At 37.0% G+C, this 19532-nt stretch overlaps 1 protein-coding gene across 1 annotated transcript in view; it reads left to right on the forward strand.

Annotated features, from left to right (window-relative positions):
- Window positions 1-458: 458 nt before the first annotated feature.
- Window positions 459-19532, forward strand: part of gpr26 (G protein-coupled receptor 26) — a 35253-nt gene continuing 16179 nt past the window's right edge. Inside the window, exons 1-2 of the mRNA XM_039774062.1 lie at window positions 459-1183; window positions 4218-4331. Coding sequence (XP_039629996.1) covers window positions 513-1183; window positions 4218-4331 — 785 coding nt within the window. The 5' untranslated portion in view covers window positions 459-512. The remainder of the gene's footprint in view (window positions 1184-4217; window positions 4332-19532) is intronic.

The following is a 19532-nucleotide window of genomic DNA, read 5'->3' on the forward strand; positions in this document are numbered from 1 at the left end:
TTTTAGAAAAAAATGCCGCCTGCAGCAAATAGATCGTAGGGTGTTATTTTAATCTATTTTCTTAGAAACGGCAGTATTTTAATGTGCTTCATCGAAGAAGAGTAGAACAAAGAGCTCTGAAAAGCAGATACAAGACGGGATGTTAAAGGTGCTTTTTTCTTTTTTAGGAGACATACTCTGCTCATTAAGCTCTTAAAGTTGAGAAGTGTTAATGCAAAGCTTTATAGCATATTGATGATGCTTTCGACTGAATATAACGGGTCTTTGAAGATAGTGGTTCAGTCCTGATGCTTATTTTAGACTCTCACAGCCTGATGGACATCACTAGTGCTTTGTACACAAAGCTGAAGGCAGTGACGTGGAAAGAAGCGAATCTGCAGCTCTCTTCAGGAAAAACCAAGGGCTACCGCGGAACGATTTGGGAATTTAAATATACTTAACACCATGTTATTCTGGCATTGCCGGTGGTTGTGTGCAAATACCGCAAATACGGATTTGTGAGTGGGCACACCATGGACACAGTGGAGGTAATTGTCTGTTTCCTAATAGTTGCGATTATTCTAGTTGCGTTGCTGTCCAATGTGGTGGTGCTGATTTGTTTTTTGTACAACGCGGAGATCCGGAAGCAAGTCCCGGGTTTGTTTATCCTCAACCTGACCTTCTGCAACTTGTTGATGACTGTTCTGAACATGCCGTTGACTTTGGTAGGGATTATAAACAAGCAGCACCCTGGAGGTAAAGGATTCTGCCAGACCCTCGGGTTTTTGGAGACATTCCTCACTACTAACTCCATGCTGAGCATGGCAGCCTTGAGCATTGATAGGTGGATCGCTGTGGTTTTCCCGTTAAATTATCATTCCAAAATGCGCCACAAGGACGCTGTCATAATGCTGGGCTACACGTGGGTCCACTCGCTGTCCTTCTCCACAGTGGCAGTGTGTCTCTCGTGGGTAGGATACCATCAGTTGTATGCATCGTGTACTCTTTGCAACGGGAGGGCGAGTCACAACCGGACCCAGTTTATGATTTTTACTGTGGTTTTCCATGTCTTCACGTTTCTTCTATCTTTGATAGTTTTATGTTTTACTTACTTAAAAGTGCTAAAGGTGGCACGGTTTCACTGTAAGAGGATAGACGTTATCACAATGCAGACACTGGTACTACTAGTGGACATTCACCCAAGGTAAGATTTCTGTTTATTCATTCACTTGTTGTTTTTTCACATATTCGTTCATTTGTTATTTATTCATATGTGTGTGTGTGTGTGTGTGTGTGTGTGTGTGTGTGTATATATATTTACACAGTATACACTGTGCACTTTGTATTTCTTTTTCGGATAAGAAAGATTAATTAAACTTTGCTTGTCTTTTTACTGGAAAACTGCAGGGTATAAGTGTACTATCCCGGTAGTAAATCATATACTGTACTATATACAAAAGTTGTATTATTATTATTATTATTATTGTTATTATTTAAGATAAACAGGCAGTACTGATCATATTTTCTCCAGGTCTACATAAAATTCAGACTCTCAGAAGACTAAACGAACGCTTCTCCTTTGTAATGTTTAGGAGTGTCATGGACTACATAGTTTCCTAATGTGAACCCACGCACATGGAAGTTGCTTTACGTTACGTGCAACAAACAGGCCCTATACTTTTCACAGGTATGCGGTGCTGACCTTAATTCCCCATTGCCACTTTATTGTCCCAAACAGGAACATACAAAACATGTAAACTTCAGCACGTTCTAAAACACGTTTTACAAAGTTCTGCGCTCCCTGACCTGTAGATACAGTGGATATTTAGTGATTGTGTTAAGTTTTACTTATACACTGTAAACAGCAAACTGTATATTAAAGCACCCGATTGCTGATAACAATTCTCGGTAAATTTAAGGATTCGATTTTTATTTGTTATATTTCCTACTGTGCGTGCGACACAACGGAGCAAACGTACAATTGTTGTTACACAACTATCGCGCTTCTCCACAGCTCTTGGACAGAATAGACTTTGTGTGAAGCAGGCATCTCTTCCTCCAATTCACGTGGATTTTCTCTGGAGAATCCAGCTTCCCCGGCATTTCGATTTGTCATTCCAGATTGCCCTAAGGCGAGTGATGGTGCGTGTGTAACTCAGTTTGGTTTTCTATTTTTGAGTCCCCGAGAGGTTTTATCATATAAGCAGTAATCAGAATGCATTAAGCACCTTTTAGACGGTAATGATTTGAAATACTGTAGTTACGTGAAAATGAACAGTAAGTAGATATATTCTATCATCAACGATTTGCATTGTTAAAATTGATACATTAAAATTTCCCTCTTGCTTTATGTCTCACTATATACAGTTTCTCGTGTTCTACGAAAACAGATTCAGTAGACAATAACGCGTCCTGGGAATTTTTACAGTGTAATAAAAAAGAGAGTTTAGATAGTTTTTATGGCAATACACCGTACAGCAAGTATCTGCCTTTTAACCATTAGGTTCATAGCCAGAGTTAGTGTACTATTTAGTGAGCCTTGACCATTAAAAGTGACATGTGAACATGCGCTAAACATTTAGCTGAAGTTTCAACTATGCACAAGAATATGAAGAAGCGCAAAAATGCAAGATACGGCGGCAAGAAGAAGAAGAGAATTTCTGGGAAACTGTCTGCAAAGGTTTTGACTTGAAACGGGTTTCCTGTGAAGAGGCGGGTGAAGAGGGGGCGGTGGTTTGGTTTAAGAAGAAGCATCTCGAGGTGTTTCATCATTGTATGCTCATTATATATTCTCACTAGTGGTACTGTTGTTTTATACATACGCAGTAATGATGCATTAATAAATCTGATTTGTCTAAAGATGCAGTGATATAAATTGTACTGCTACGCCCTTTAACACAGTTATAAACGGCAGTATATATTATTATGTAGGTGTTATGATTTATCGAATTTAAACGTAACACTTATTTTCCCTCCAGCATATCAAAAAGACGTGCATGTTGGATAAATCGAACGATCGAAATTTGCCCAGTAAGACTGAATCGAGGTGTTTCTGTCAGTGTGCACTGCGAAGGCGTCCCGTTCAGGTCTACTTTCTTCCACGGGCACAGTTGTGGTGCCCTTCGACCCAGGGTTAAGCGAATACACAAAATGGATGGATATCTAAAGTTAAAAGAAAGCGACTAAGTGGCGCAGTGCTCAGCTGCGAACGTCCTGTGGCACTAAATAGATTAGTTTCTGGGCGGTCACTGTCAATTGGCATACCCGTGTACACCCATTTCGTGAAATCGTATGGTATGTGGGTGATGGAGAGTCCATATTGGTCTACTATTATTATTCAGAATATGTGTTCTCGTGAGCTGCGATGGACTGTCATCAAATGCAGAGTTGGTCCCTGCTTTTTGTTCTGAACAAGCGGGATACGCTGCGACTTTCCGCGTCCCTGCGATGGGAGCGTGCTCTAAAGTGTGAAAAAAGATCGTTTATTTTTGTAATTTTGGAGGAAACTCATACGTACACAAGACATGTACTTGAATTTGAACGTAAGAATATATGGAAGTAAAATGTGTGCTTATTACTTTTTCGTTTCAGGTAAAATTGTACATTCCTGACAAGTTTAATATTCATATGTCACAGTATTTGTAAACAACAAAACAAAACAGTAAAAGGAGAAAGAAGGTGTCCAGAAAACTGAAGCAAACCGCACTTTAATAATTTCCTCAGCAGCTAATATTCTAAGGTCGTTTCGCATAAAAAGGTCAGCAAAAATAACTCAACGACAATAAAAAACTTGACAGAGGAAATTAGCCCAAGGGACCGTTGAAGATAAGCCGCAATGTTTTCTGGTACCCCGCTTAATGAATTTACATCATTCATTTTCTGAGAAGATTTGACACGGTGACTGGATTAACCATTCTTTGAGCACCAATCTGACAGCTATATTTAGAGAAAGTAATTTCGCCGTCTCTCGAGAGAAACCTCCAGCACACTAAATAATAACATTTAATTGTGTCCAAATATACAACCAGACAAACCAAGCGCTTTATTCCAGTGCTTCTGCAACGCTTAAAGCCTGTGCAAAAGATTCCAACTATTCCAGCCCTACTTCCATAATGACTGTTAAATGCCGAACCAACCATAGAGTGTGTTGCATTACTTACTCAGACTAGAAGCATGCCAGTTAAAATTGTCCCACAGGTGCAGGGTAGTACGTTTAATGCTTTCATTTACATTTCCAGTGTTAGGCAGCGATGCCTCGAAGAGCAGAAGAGAAGAAGACAGAGAGCCACAAAGAAAATCAGCACCTTTATCGGCACTTTTGTGATTTGCTTTGCACCTTACGTGATAACAAGGTGAGTCACGTAGCGGACGGGTGCACATATGCAGGCACGAAGGTATCTTCTATATTTTAGTAGTGCTTCAAAATATTTAAATATGTATGAAGAGAAAGAAAAATTTGTAATGCCCCGAGGGGTGCCAAGTTAAATGTCATTTTACTGTGTATGTCTGATAATGGATGATATTCAATAGATAACATAGAACCTGACTAGTTAGATTTTGTTTATGGCAAGTAAATTATTATTGTTATGCTATACCAAAAGGGAAAGCATGTAAACATGAATGCAAACTTTCCAGCTTAACATAATTTGAAAATGTCTATTCACTTAGTGCTTACAAGACAATTGAAATATGTCCAAAGTATGCCTTAGTGCTAGTGACTGGTTGAATCTATAACCTTCATTTGCTTTCTGGCATATAAATGAAATTAATTGTTGCAGACATTAAAATGCAGTTCAGAATTCCTTCATTTGACAGAGATAGTAAGCACTAAATGTTTCCTTTCATAAATATGACTAGGTCAGTTGGGTCTTCTCCTAGTCTTCTAATGATAGTGGTGTTACTATTAATAATTAAACAGGCTTCATCCTTTGCTGCCCATGGGGAGATGATGACAAGGATCACTAAGCCACTGATTGTCAAAGAAACAATGCAGCCATGCTTATTCAGAGAGTTGATTAGGTTTTGAACTTGGGGCACATACATAATTCCTGATTCCTCTTTCAAGCCAGTGAATTAGCATACTAAGATTAATGAATAATTCTCCTATTGTGAACACTATGTTTTTCTCATAATTGAACCACAACATGAACTCTCTTACATTTTCTGTAAAGACATTTTCTTTCTGTAGTCAGCTTGTTTCTGTGCATCCCTCCTAAGGAACAATACAACCAATATGATGTTCTTTTTCTCATCATGCATAAGAATAGATATAGATTGTAAAGTAGGAATAAGAAAAAACTTAGATCCATCACACTAATGTAATCTCAGTTATGTGTTCTCAGTCCTCAGTTTATAGTCTTATGCTCCAATGCTGTACTACTATATTAGCTTTTTTGCTTAAAGGAGTGCTCGCCAAACCCTGAAAATGCTATTCTTCAAACAGGCCACGGTAGTTTTATAGTGATGCATATCAGTGGTGCCACCGGCCCGGTTAGTTAATTTTTGGATTTTAAATTATTAGACTGGCCTACCCCAACCACAAATACTAACCTTAAAGTTAAGGCTAGGGAACATAGTTACCTATAGGTCCCTAATGTTATTGCCCCCTTTGGGTGCTTAATCTTAAAAACAATAATACGATTTGCATCATGATAATAGAAAAGTACCCAGGCTACTAAGGCATGACATTAGAGCTACTGCTCAGTGTTGGAAACTAATTTAAAATGGCATGTGCCAAATTATTATTTCATATATTGCTAAACTGTTCTGGGCTTCTCTTATTAATGAAATATGAACATACATTATACACTATCCTTAAGTTTAAATATGTTGTTTAACTATTTAAAGAAAATAGAATATTTTCAAAATTTACTGTAAGTATAAAATTGCCATTATCATGATATTCAAGTTCTTGCTCCCAGAAATAAGTTTATATTTCATATTAATGCAACGTATGTAATTAATGGAATGTATTTTCTTCTGTAACTTACCATGATGAATAGAACCAGTTGTGCAAATGTTTTCCTAAATGTTGTCATAATCAGTTTTTACTTTAGTAGGATTCTGTTGTTCAGAGAATGGAACAAGTCCATCAACAGAATACAAAACTTAAATGTAGATAAAAGCACAGTAATACATAAATAGATACATAAAGTGTCTTGAATTGAACCAGGGTAGTGACGCTAGAGGTGCTTTGATAGAAGTAGCCCCACCACAAGACCAGCAACAAACATGATAAATATATTTAATAATGGCTGCGTCAATTAAATTATTACTCAAAATGGTGATACATGTCAGATAAAACAACAACAAGAAGGCACAGCAGTTATATCACAAACATAACAATAGTACTGTGCAACAAAATTCAATATGCAGAATAAATTAACAAAATTAGTCCAGGATATGTTTTCAGACAAACATCACAACACTCATTATTACCACCTTCAGTGCATAGCGTAATTGTTATTTGTGAAATTAAATTGTATCTGTTAAAATATTCATTTTCATTTGGGACCTAATCTAGTTCAGTCTCAGGCGAAGCTTTGAGTGAGAATCACAGATTTAAATATTCTTCTGTACATATTTACTATTGTCCTATACAGGTATGCACATTATACTATAAGTTAGACAAATGCAGTCTCATTAACAAAAAAATGACCTAGTAAAGGAGTGTATGTGTTAACAATCTGAAGTCTTGTTTTCCTTGCACAACCCGGATTATTCTTTACTAGAAAAGGACAATGGGGCAGCTATTTGCATATCAGATGGGTAATCCAAGAAAGTATCTTATCTGTTTTTGTTATTTCATATATATACTACTGTGATTTTCCCCTTGTTTGTATTGACAGACATTTATTTATATTTGTATAATTATGCATGTCGTGGCTTATAAGGCATATTTTTAATTGTCACTGCTAAAATTATAGCATTTTTAAATTTGATTTAAAATATAGACCTCAATAGAAACTTCTTCTCCTTGCAGTAGATCTACAGTTTAAGATTCTGGTAATATTTGCTAGCATTGTACAACATATGGAAAACAGTTGAAGGATTCATCTTCAGATGAATGTGTGGGCTGGCAAATGAAAAGTACATATGGCATGTACTTCATCTATATGAAACATCAAGCTAATGATTAAAAGTCATTATTATTAAATATAATCATCAAGATAAACTGAATCAAACTCAAAAGAAGAGTAAAGATCTTCTCATACCTGACTCCAAGCTTTTTAGTTCTGCATTGGCACAGCATAATCAGGTATGCATGGTTGATTGCAAGACTTGCAAGGTTTAGGGAAGCAGAATGTACATAGCTGATTGGTTATCAAGTAAAAAAGTCATACGAAACATACTGTAAATGGATGGACAGGAGTTAAGTATTGGAAAGGTATAGCATAGTTTTTAGCCAGTGCTAATAACACAGATATTAGAATTTAATGAGTTGTGTGCCAGTCCCATAATCATTAGCAGTCCAGAATAAATAAAGATCAGAGTATTATATAAAGTTGGAGACCTCTTCTGATACCTATGTCAAAGGTATGAGCTCACAGAACAAGTTTCTGTTTGTTAAATGGTCATAAATGTGAAAAGTCACTTGGTCATATAAAAAATTATATTGCAATCTTGTTGTGACATTTATTTATTTATTTATTTTGTTATAAATTTTATTTGAAGAAAATAACAAACTATAAATTCAAGACTTACTTTTATAACAAAGAAACTAACATTATACACAATCGAGTCAAACTTAGCAAATCTGAATTCAACCCCCACTTGAGAGAGAAAGAGGGAAGCATCAACATCAAGACCAAATCTTTAAAAACCAACAAAGAAGAGATTTTTATTGCCCCGTTATAAAAACTTATTCTAAAATTTTATTAATCAGATCCTGCCATATTTTTAAAAAGTTTTGAACAGATCCTCCAAGTGAGAATTTATTTTTTTCCACTTTCAAATAGTATAGAATATCAGCTACCCAATGACTTATAACAGGTGGGCTGGGAGTCTTCCAGTTGAACAAGATAAGTCTATGTGCTAGTAGTGTGGTAAAGGCAATCACAATCAACTTGTCCTTCTCCACTTTAATCCCACCCAGGAGTACAACAAACATAGCTGTTAATTTGTTAGGAGTGATTGTGACACCAAGACTGTTGGATAGGCATTTAAAGATTTTTGTCCAGAATGATTTTAATTTGGTGCACACCCAAAACATGTGGCCCAGTGAGGCTGAAGCTAGATTGCAATGTTCAAAGGTTGGCCTGGATAAATTTTGCTCAATTTTAACCAAGATAAATTTGCTCGACAAAAGATTTTAAGTTGAATGATTGAATGCTTTGTGCGTATGGAAATAGAGTGTATTCTATGCATGGCTGCCTCCCACTCTTTTTCTGAGATGCTAAGTGAAAGATCCTTTCCTCACTGTACCCTGGGATCTTTAAAGGGAAGGAACTTTAAAATATTTTCTTATATTATTAAGATTTTGTCTGATCAATATTTCTTCTAAAATCGAATTGGGTGGGAGGTGAAGAAAACTGGGCAGGTTCCTTTTAGCAAAGTGTTCTGATTTGAAAGTAATGGAAAAATTGTGTTGATGGGAAGTTAAATTTGAAGCGTAATTGTTCGCAGGATGCAAAGACATTATCTATATACAAATCTCTAAGTGTTTTAATCCTGAACCTTTGTATAGGTTAGAGGTGTAACAGATAAAAGTTTCTCTGTCTTAAAGTGCTTTCTGCATTGGTTTCCATATTCTCCATAATTGATGGACAATTGGATCATTAGTATATCGATGATGATTTGTATTTGCTGGGCCACAGAGCAGGGCATATAAAGAATTACTGCAAGATTATATTTCTATTGCAGACCAGGCTCGTATATATTCATCAATTTGTGTCAAATTCCATGACTGTATAGCTTATAAAGTAATAAAATGAAAGTTAGGTAGAGCCATGTCCCCTGCTGCTTTAGGTTGTTGTACAATCACCCTTTGGATGTGTGGATGTTTCAAATTCCAAAAACATGAGGTTATAATTGACTCTATTTTCTTAAACGCTTTGTTAATGTATATGGATATGCTCATAAATAGAAAAAGAAGCTTAGGAAGGATGTTAATCTTGACAGTGTTGATTCTCCCTGCTAATGTAAGATGTAGGGTAGACCATCTGTTCACATCTTGTTTATTTTTTTCATGCTAATAGGAAAATTTTGTTGAAAAACTTCTTTAAATATCTAGGGGTAAAAATCACAATTAAATCAAAATTTATATCTATACTAATAAAAGGCAAAGCCCTCACTCACTCACTCACTGACTCACTCACTCATCACTAATTCTCCAACTTCCCGTGTAGGTAGAAGGCTGAAATTTGGCAGGCTTATTCCTTACAGCTTACTTACAAATGTTTCATTTCAAAATTCTACACGTAACGGTCATAACTGTCGATAATGGTCAACAACGTCCGCCATGTTGAACATTCTTATTTATGGCCCAATCTTCATGAAATTTGGTAGGCGGCTTCCCTGCGCTAACCGAAATCAATGTACGTACTTATTTCGATGGTATGATGCCACTGTTGGCCGCCATATTGAACTTTCCAACGTCACTAATTTTCCAACTTCCCGTGTAGGTAGAAGGCTGGAATTTGGTACTTATTTCGGTGGTATGATGCCACTATCGGCCGCCATATTGAACTTTTCAACGGTCTTTGTTACTTATGGGCCCATCTTCAAGAAATTTGGTACGTATATTCCTAACGCTAACTGAATCCTACTTACGTACATATACTCAGCAAAAAAAGAAACGTTCCTTTTTCCAGGACTGTGTATTTCAACAATAATGTTTTAAAAATCCAAATAACTTTACAGATGTTCATTGTAAAGGGTTTAAACAATGTTTTCCATGCATGTTCAATTAACCATAATCAATTAATTAACATGCACCTGTGGAATGGTCGTTAAGACCTTAACAGCTTACAGAAAGTAAGCATTTAAGGTCACAGTTCTAAAAACGCAGGACACTAAAGAGACTTGTCTACCAACTGTGAAAAACACCCAAAGAAAGATGCCCAGGGTCCCTGCTCATCTGCGTGAACGTGCATTAGGCATGCTGCAGGAAGGCACGAGGACTGCTGATGTGGTTAGAGTAATAAATTGCCATGTCCCTACTGTGAGACGCCTTGGACAGCGCTACAGGGAGACAGGAAGGACAACTGATCATCCTCGCAGTGGAAGAGCCCGGATCTCAATCCCATTGAGCACGTCTGGGACCTGTTGGATCGCAGGGTGAGGGCTAGGGCCATTGACCCCAGAAATGTCCAGGAACTTGCAGGTGCCTTGGTGGAAGAGTGGGGTAACATCTCACAGCAAGAACTGACAAATCTGGTCCAGTCCATGAGGAGGAGATGCACTGCAGTACTTCAAGCAGCTGGTGGCCACACCAGATACTGAATGGTACTTTTGATTTTGAGCCTCCCTTCATTCAGGGACACATTGTGAAACATTTTTAGTTTATGTCTTATGGTGTTGACTCTTTTAGTGTTCATACAAATATTTACACATTAAGTTTACTGAAAGTAAAAACAGTTGAAAGTCAGAGGACGTTCTTTTTTTGCTGAGTATATATACGTCCAAAGCCTGCAACTCGGTCATCGTGTGAGGCGGCATTGGGTCCCCCATCCCAGCTCCTCCCACGTTGTTGGCTGCCTGCCTATATAAGGCCGTCTGTCGCTCCAGTCTCTACATTCCCTTCCTTGCTTTGCCACGGGATTCACGTCTCCCTGCTGATAACTACAGCCTTTTTATTTAATCCACGGCTTCTCTGCTGTTTTATTGTTCATTTATTACGATTATAGTTATTGTGTAGGTATTTTAGACTTACTTTACATTGTTCAGGTACCCATTTCCTTTATCATTCCAACCGTACCCCCATTAACATGTCTATCGAGGTGATCACCATCCATCAAAGAACTGTCACTTACCGAGTGGTTTCCATGCCCGGAGATGGCATCTACCTTTTCCATTGTCTTTGTTACATATTGCACGGCCATATCAGGCTCACTCTTGATATCCGGAGGAACATTGTGTCTTATGTATTGAATGACTGGGACAGGTTCAAGGTGTGGACTGATGACGGTACAGGAGATAATTATACTACACAGGAGCACTATAAGAGTGAAATGCTAAAGCCCTTCACCTATGCATCTGCATGTGAGTTGATGGCAGCCGCTGAATTGTTCGGTTGTCGCTTTCAAGTGTACCGAAATGGCCAAATATTTTACACCTTTCGACAACCGCCAATGCCTCTTAAACATCTTAGATTGACAGGTGACGATTTCAGTAGTGGACACTTTGATGTTTATGAATGTTTAAACTCTCAAAAGCTGGATGTGAAGTTATCGATGAAACCGGTTGTATACTTACAACGCTTGACAGATGCCAAATGTCTCTTTAACACAAGTCCTACAAATACTGTCGTAATTGAAACAAACCATGAAACTCAAACCGATTATGACAGCATCAATCCAAGCTGTGAGATTTGAGACAAGATTACTGTTCACATGGCCAACTGTACGTTGCATGCTCAAGAGTAAACTCAGCGCACAGCTTGGTCATATTACAACCGGAGGGCCGAACTCACAATGTGGTATACAAAGAGATCCTTAACAAATAATTATTGGTATATTTTCCCTCAGTTTAAAAAGGTTTAATTTTCTTCTTAATAAAAATTTTAAGGCAGAACTTCGCCGCTGCGAAGCGTGGGTATTTTGCTAGTGCTAAAATAAATGGGAAGGTGTCCAATCTAATATTGTGTGCAAGAGAGTTTACTGGAAAAAGGAAACTTTTATTCAAATTAATTTTGAGTCCCATTATCTTTTGAAACTCTGCTAGTGCATTAAGGACCACTGGTACGGAGGTCTGTGGATCTGATATATACAGTACCATGGCATCTGCATATAGTGATATTTTCTATTCAAGTCCTTCTCTGGTAGTCTCCTTTATTTCTGACTTGGAAAGTAAATAGTGACTGGCTCAATGGAGATTACAAAAAGCAATAGTGATAGAGGGCATCTTTGTCGAGTACCACATTCTAGCTCAATTTAGTTTGAAATAATGTTGTTTATGCAAACAGAGGCTTCTGGACTGGTATAGAGTTGTTTTATCCATGCACATATGTTTGGGCCAAACCCAAATTTTTTCATTGTGGTGAATAGGTAGTCATATCCAGCTATGTGAAATACTTTTTCTGTGTCCAGAGATAATAAGATTTTTGGTTTGTTAAATTTTATGGGAGCTAAATGTTTGCCTTTAAAATATTTGGTTTGGTCTTGTGATATTACAGAAGGAAGGACTTTCTTAGTCCTTCTAGCTAGAATTTTAGAGAGTATCTTAACATAATTTTTCAGAAATAGAAATGTGTTTGTTTCATGCACATTGTAACAAGTCCTTATTTTTCTTTGGAAAGACAGTAATTAATGCTTGGCGAAAAGTTTGAGGTAGCCTTTGTTGACTCTAGCTTCTATAAATGTTGTTAATAGTGGAGCTAACTTATTTTAGTTTTTTTTTTTTTTAATATAAATTCCACTGGGAAGCAATCAGGTTTGGCTGCTTTCCCACTTTGGAGTGAGTTGATAGCATTCAGTAATTCTGAGAGTGTCACAGGTTTGTCCAGTTCCTCTGAACTAAGAGTACCTAGCAGTGGTATTATTTGTTATGCATCAACAAAACTAATCAGAGTGCGTCATATCTTCTTTAAACTGAGTAGAATATAAGGACCTATAGGGCTGTCTAAATGTTTGGGTTATACTGCATTTTTATAGTCAATGATTTTATATCCATCTGTGTTGGAAATTTCTGTTATTGCATTACAAACTTCCTCCTTGTGAAATTATTGAGCTAAGATCGTATTAGCCTTCTCTCTGTGTTCACAGTAATAATGTCACAATTTAGAGATGAGCTGTTCCATTTCCTTTTTTGTCAAGAGGTTACATTTCGATTACAGAACCTGTCCTGCACTGTAAAGTGCCTCATTTGGACACCTGGCACATTCATAGTTTCCAAGAGTATTCCTACAGAGATCTCTGAGGATGCATTTTGCTCTAAAAAATAATCAATTTGCTTGGACATGAATTCTTTACATTTCTTATCAACTAATCTCAGGGCATTAAAACTCCAGCTACAAAATGAGTGTGTGGAGCATAGTGATTTAAGCTCCATAATGAGAGGGGCATGGTTGGAGGTAACATTAGCCTTGTACTTGCAAGATTTGATAGTGGGCAATAAATTATTATCTATAAAGAAACAATCAATTCTTGAGTAACTGTGATGGACGAATGAGAAGAAGGAATATGCTCTTGAGCAGGGGTGCCCAATACATCGATCGCGATTGACCGGTAGATCAGAAAAGTAGTGCAGGTAGATCACATTGCATTCAGAAATTTTTTTTTAAATGTTAGTCTATCATATATCCTCCTTATGGCATTTACCACTTGATTGACATGCAGGACGGCCAGTCTGAGATCTCTTTTATTCTAACACACTGGTCATCCTGCACGCACGATCAAACGTGCGAGCTACTGCAAAACTCTGGCTATCTAAGTGATCTAGTTAGCCTTCCAATTTATATCGACTAAAGAAGGGTTTTAAAAGAAATGTGTTGGTTGTGGGCTGGATGTGGAATTGGAAGAGGATTTTTTTTTCTCACAATGTCACAATCGAAGTGTATTTGTCTGATCTGTCAATCTATCATTGCTATTCCAAAGAAGGAAAATGTGGAAAGGCACTTTTGAACTGTTCATAAAAACTATATATAAAGCATTTATAATGTAGGTAGATCATTTTGACCTGGTCATTTTAAAAGTAGCTCGCAAGCCGAAAAAGTGTTATCACCCCTGCTCTTGAGTGTGGATTTAAAAATCTCCATGGTTCTGATAAGTTATGATCCATTGCAAACTAACAGAGTTTACTGTTTTGTTAAAGAGACACTGCTTCTGAACTTTTTAGGACATTTTGTAATCTAAAGTAAAGGTAGTACAGTATGTTGTTTCATACAATAGCTTTAACCTTGATTTAATATTATTGCTTGCCAAGTATTATGGCTAAGGAACCTATTGTTATGTTGGCACTTACATTTATTTGGGTTAAAATGATAGATAAGAAGTAACATACTCTCTGACCTTTAAACAGATAAAAACTATGATTCTCTGTTCAACTTACACCATAGGTCTAAGGTGTTTCTCGGTATTAGCATTTTACAGTGGGTGTTCATCCAAAACATGTAATGTCTCACCTACATTTATTTTCGGTATCTCAAAAAAAGTGATGTTTCTTTAGTGTCTCTGGGCTATCTAACCAGTAGTGTAACTGGGAGTTTACCTTAAGAGAACTATCAAAATGTAAAAATTAATTTTATAAAAGAAGACATAAAAACACTGTACGTATTCTAGTCTGAAGGGACAAGATACAAGTTTATTTAAACAAATGTAAATGTGGTGGACAATTTACAAAAAATATTTAATTGACAAAATATGATTCAGTTGCTTAAAACAAGCATTAAGTTCAGAATCATACAGTTTCATTATCTCCTGCTAAATACACTACCATTAAATCTTTCAGCAAGCAGCATAATCCTTTCTAATGTGAAGACTTTATGTGCATCATAGTGTATTTATGTGATTATTGATCAGTAATAAAAATGAACAATGGGATTGACCTTGGCAAGCCATTTCCTGGTAGCATGTGCTAATTGAGTCTCATGGTGCAACATAAAGTGGTTTTCATATACTTTAGACCTGGGCAGAATATGATACTGAACTAAAATAAAGTGTGAGTAAAAACAGTTACCAATCAGTATGTTACCTCTCACGCCATGGAAATGAGTCAGTTGTAAGCTACTAAGCCTCTTATCACAGGTTCAGTGAGTGATAACAGTTATCAAAAGCTATGATATTTTGGGCTGACTCTTGAACCATTGCTGAGCCCAAATGATGACAAAGTAAGTGAAAGGAAATAAGTTTATTATACATAATAAAATCAGTAGGAGAGTCAGGGTACTGTAGACACAAGTGACAAAAATGCACTCAAACTAAACAAAACATGCTAATGTCAGGGCCTTTCTACACGTATTTCATGTCAGACCTATTAAGTAGAGTATCCAGCCTTACTGCCTGCCTACTTGTATCTTTCTCTGCTCACCCCCTGCATTTTCTTTCATTCCTTTTCCTCTTATTCTGTACCCTCTGGCCCATTTATATATAACAAACTATGAAAAAAACTATGTAGTTAAGAAGTAGATATGAATAGATAGATATAGATATAAATCTAAATGTAAATATATTAATATTGTGGAAGCCGGCCCGGACACAGATAGGCAGACACATTAATGTCACCCAACACACGTTTTTGTTCATAAGTGCCATATTTACAGAAGTGCTCACAAAAACTCCCAAAGTTACCAAAGTTCTGGCCACAACACAGTGCCTCACTTCTTCAGGCCGCCTCCTTGCCTCCTCCACCAAGTTCTGTCCTTCTACACTCCCAACTCCAGCCATTGTTTGAAGGGAGGCAGCCCCTTTTATATGCACCCGGATGTGCTGCAGGTGTCTTCCAGTGACCTTCTGCCGACACGCCCCTGTGTAGCAGAAGCACCAGCTGTGTACCCGGAAGCACTCCGGGTGTCCCTGATCCTCTTCCCCCCAGCACTTCCGGGTGTGGCGGAAGGGCTGAGGTCCAGGGCTCTCTAGGCACAGGGGTGCCCCCTGGCGGTGACCACAGGCCCCTACAGGGTAGAGATTCAAAGCTCTGTACCTGTGGCCCCCAAAGTCACCAGGGTGGTCGCCCCCACGTGGGCTGATGTGAGCGTAAGCCATCTTCCGGTCTTCCTAGGCGTCCCGGCCGTCTCCGACAGTATATAGATATAGGCAGAACTTTATTGGTAAATTTGTCTTTATTAGAGAAGCTCTTTAAATAAATAAATGCATAAACAGGTAGATAAGTAAGTAAGCAAATAAATATTTGGTACACTGTATTAATCTCAGAGGGTAAATTGTCTTTTCACATGACCTTTGGACAATAAGGTGACAATAAGCATTGTGGAGCAGATAGATAATTGCATTATCCACTCCAATCTTTGTCTGATAGGCAGACTGCAGTGGATCCAGATAGTCCACCACAAGAGGACTCATATAGTCTATGACCAGCCTCTCAAAGGTCTTCATGATGTAAGATATAAATGCCACCTGTTTGTAGTCATTAGGTGAAGAGGCTCATGCCTTTTTTGGAATAGGAACAATGCAGGATTTTTCCACACCAGTAGCACTTTCTTGTAACATGGACAGAAAGTGGTATTCACATTCATTGTGATGAAATATATTGAAAAACTGGTGCTTGGTCACCTTAAATGTAATATACCAGATGGTTTGGACCATCTCCTATTTGTTTATGACCACAAAACCAGAGGACCAGAGGGTGCCATATTTCTTACACTTTATACAGGCATGGTACAGCTGTATAATTAAAACTGCTGTTTCAAAAAACTGTACATATATACTGTTGCTTGCCTTTAATGCTGGCATTCCATCAAAAATGATAACTAAGTTCCTAGCCTTGAAATTTAGTCCCATCTTTAATAAAAATATTAAACTTCAGTATATGAAGACTGGCAACATCACATCCTCCACAATTATTCTCAACATGGACAGCTAGAGTTCTGAGTCCTGTGCTGTTCTCCTTTTTAAACTATGGCTGTTTGGCCAAACACAGCTCAAACTCCATAATTAAATTTGATGATAATGCCACTGTCATAGAATTGATCATCAACAAAGCTGAGCCACACTGGTAACAAGACAATAAATATCTGCCTTAAAGTTAACAAAACCACTTAGCATGTCAGAGTTGAGGATGTGTGATGTAGGCAATATCCCCATATGTATAAGAGAAGATGCTGTAGAAAGGATCAGTAACTTTAAATTTCTTAGAGCCCCCCATTACTGCTGACCTACACTGGATGTAGCATATCTCAACTGTTGTCAAAAAGGCTCACCAGTGCCTTTACTTTATCAGATGTCTGAGAAAGATAAAAATACTTCTATGTATACTTACAGTACCTCCATTTATAGGTACTGTACATGTGGAAGTCCATGTTTATTACTCAATGGTTATTCTTGTAGATACACTTAAGCGAACAGTAAAAACTGATAAAGAATGTTAAATACAAATTTTTAAAATGCTTGATCTGAATCATGTAAATTACTCTGGTACAGTGAGAATAATTTAAAGTTATTAATATTCCATACAAAAGTACATTACCAAACTCCATTCTTCTGCCTTGATCTTCATCCAGTTATGAAGCTATTGAAAGGAAATTTGTTTTTTGAGTAGAGATTTATATATTAAAAGAGGTGGCCCCAACAGCATAAGAAGTTCCTTGTCTCATAAGTGGCTAATAAATGCATGAGCAAGGGTGAGCTGCAATGTCTGTTTCTTTGCATGCAGTTAATATAAGTTGTGCAAAAACAGCAAGCCTAGTAAAACTGAAGATTTGGTAGGATACATAAAAAGAGCCTGTATAAGGCTATAATTGTTAAAATTAATGATTGAAGTTTTTATTTCATGATTATGTTTAATGCACATTTATATATTTCTTTATGAACTTAATGTCTCTGGTCAGATATGGCTTATTTTAGCAAAAAATATTTTGATATGCTGTGTTGCGTTATTCTATTGATGAGAAGTTATTAAAAATGCTCCCTTTTGTTTTTATTTTTTTTGTTTCTTTTTTTTCTCTTTTTATTTACCAAGATATAATATATAGCATAATATTAATGATATTTATTATCTATAACATTACATAATAATGTTAATGCAATGCCATTTATGGTATCTCATTAGTTATGGTGTGCAGTTACAATAGTTCCTGTTTTGGGCTATCCAATGGTAGAATGCATATGATTTCGTACATTCAGTATATTCTACAAAAAATGAAATATACTGTCATTTGGCTCATTAATTACTGTTTTCTTGATATTTAGAACCTACAGAAGACCCTAGCACTCCTGCATATGGTCATTCAAGGTGCCATAATGCAGATGACAGGATTAGGAGCCCAACAATTCAGTGCATACATTTTTTGTCTCTTTTCATGGTTTATGTTATTGTAATATGAATGCTAAGCAGGACAAATCCAAATACTATTTTTGCTGTGTTCATATATATAACAGAGACAAGTTTAGCATATGTAATCTTGAGCAAATACAGTATTCACTGTGTACAGTAGTGATGTTTAAACCTTGCATTCAACCTGTTTTAGAAGCATAAGAACATATTTTAACAAGAAGACAGATTGCACAGTTACAATATCACTAGAACTATTTTTAATTTTTATCCACCTTTCAGTTTAGAATTTTATAGACATGGAAACAAAAAAGCATTAAAACTTAGCAAATACGCCCACAGCAAAATGTTTGATTCTGTGTTTCTGTGGTAAGTTTATGACAACAAAAAGAAAGTAGAAATAACAGATTTTATCACTGATTCTTGGCACTATTTCTGCCGAGGTAAGGATGTTTTCCTTTTCATTAATTTGTTTCTGCCTTGTGCCCTGTGTTGGCTGGGATTGGCTCCAGCAGACCCCCGTGACCCTGTGTTAGGATATAGCGGGTTGGAGAATGACTGACTGACTGGCTAGTTTGTTCACAGTGACCATTAAGGGTGGTGTTTTTATGTAAAATAGCATTAAACCAATCATGCTTCTGAAGATGTTTATGAGATGCTGGATTTCAATTAAAACTGTTTGAAAATGTGCATATCCAGAGTGTGAAAATTAAATGAAAAATTTTTTTTTACAGTTGCCATTAAACACTACCACCTTAGCTTAAGCATACATATTTTCCCCATTTGGCCTTTCTAATTACATTTCTTTCTTTTTTCTACAACCTTCAATCTGTTGGAACTCAATGTCAGTATATATTGGCTTGTGCAGATGGCTCCTGACAGCACAGACTATAACCAAAATCAAAGACAGATGCAGAAGTCATATAATGGGAGACAGCAGAGCATGTGATCACTATCTAGAAGCCCGTTCTAAAATTGTATTGAATGAAGCAATTAAGAGTCAAAGCAGTAATGTTTTGTTGGAAGAGCTCTCTATCTCTAGCTTCTCTATCTTCTTTGGTTTTTGACACTCTTGCTACATCCTTTGATTCATCTTGCTACATATCTTATGAGAGTATTGCACATTAACATTAGGATCATTGTTTCGATTACTTTTAGGATAATTGCTATTCCTGACCCCCAATTTGTAAATTTCTTTGTATTTTTCATTAGCCTGTACTTCCTTACTGTTGTCCAGTTTCCATTCCATTATGTGTTTGTGGTTTCACCCCAGTCCCTTTCCTTAAAGTCATTTTCATTAACTCAAAGGTGAAGACTTATTTGCAATTACAACTTGCACAGCCACAGCTACCTGAGAGTAGTATATGATCCCCTCTCATGCCTCAGCTGTTCCTATGGCATTTGCATGCATAGTTGTGTTTTTGAATCTTATTGTTGTGCCATTTTATTTA

The sequence above is a fragment of the Polypterus senegalus genome, chromosome 1 (genome assembly GCF_016835505.1).
Source record: "Polypterus senegalus isolate Bchr_013 chromosome 1, ASM1683550v1, whole genome shotgun sequence".
Taxonomy (NCBI): Eukaryota; Metazoa; Chordata; class Cladistia; order Polypteriformes; family Polypteridae; genus Polypterus; species Polypterus senegalus.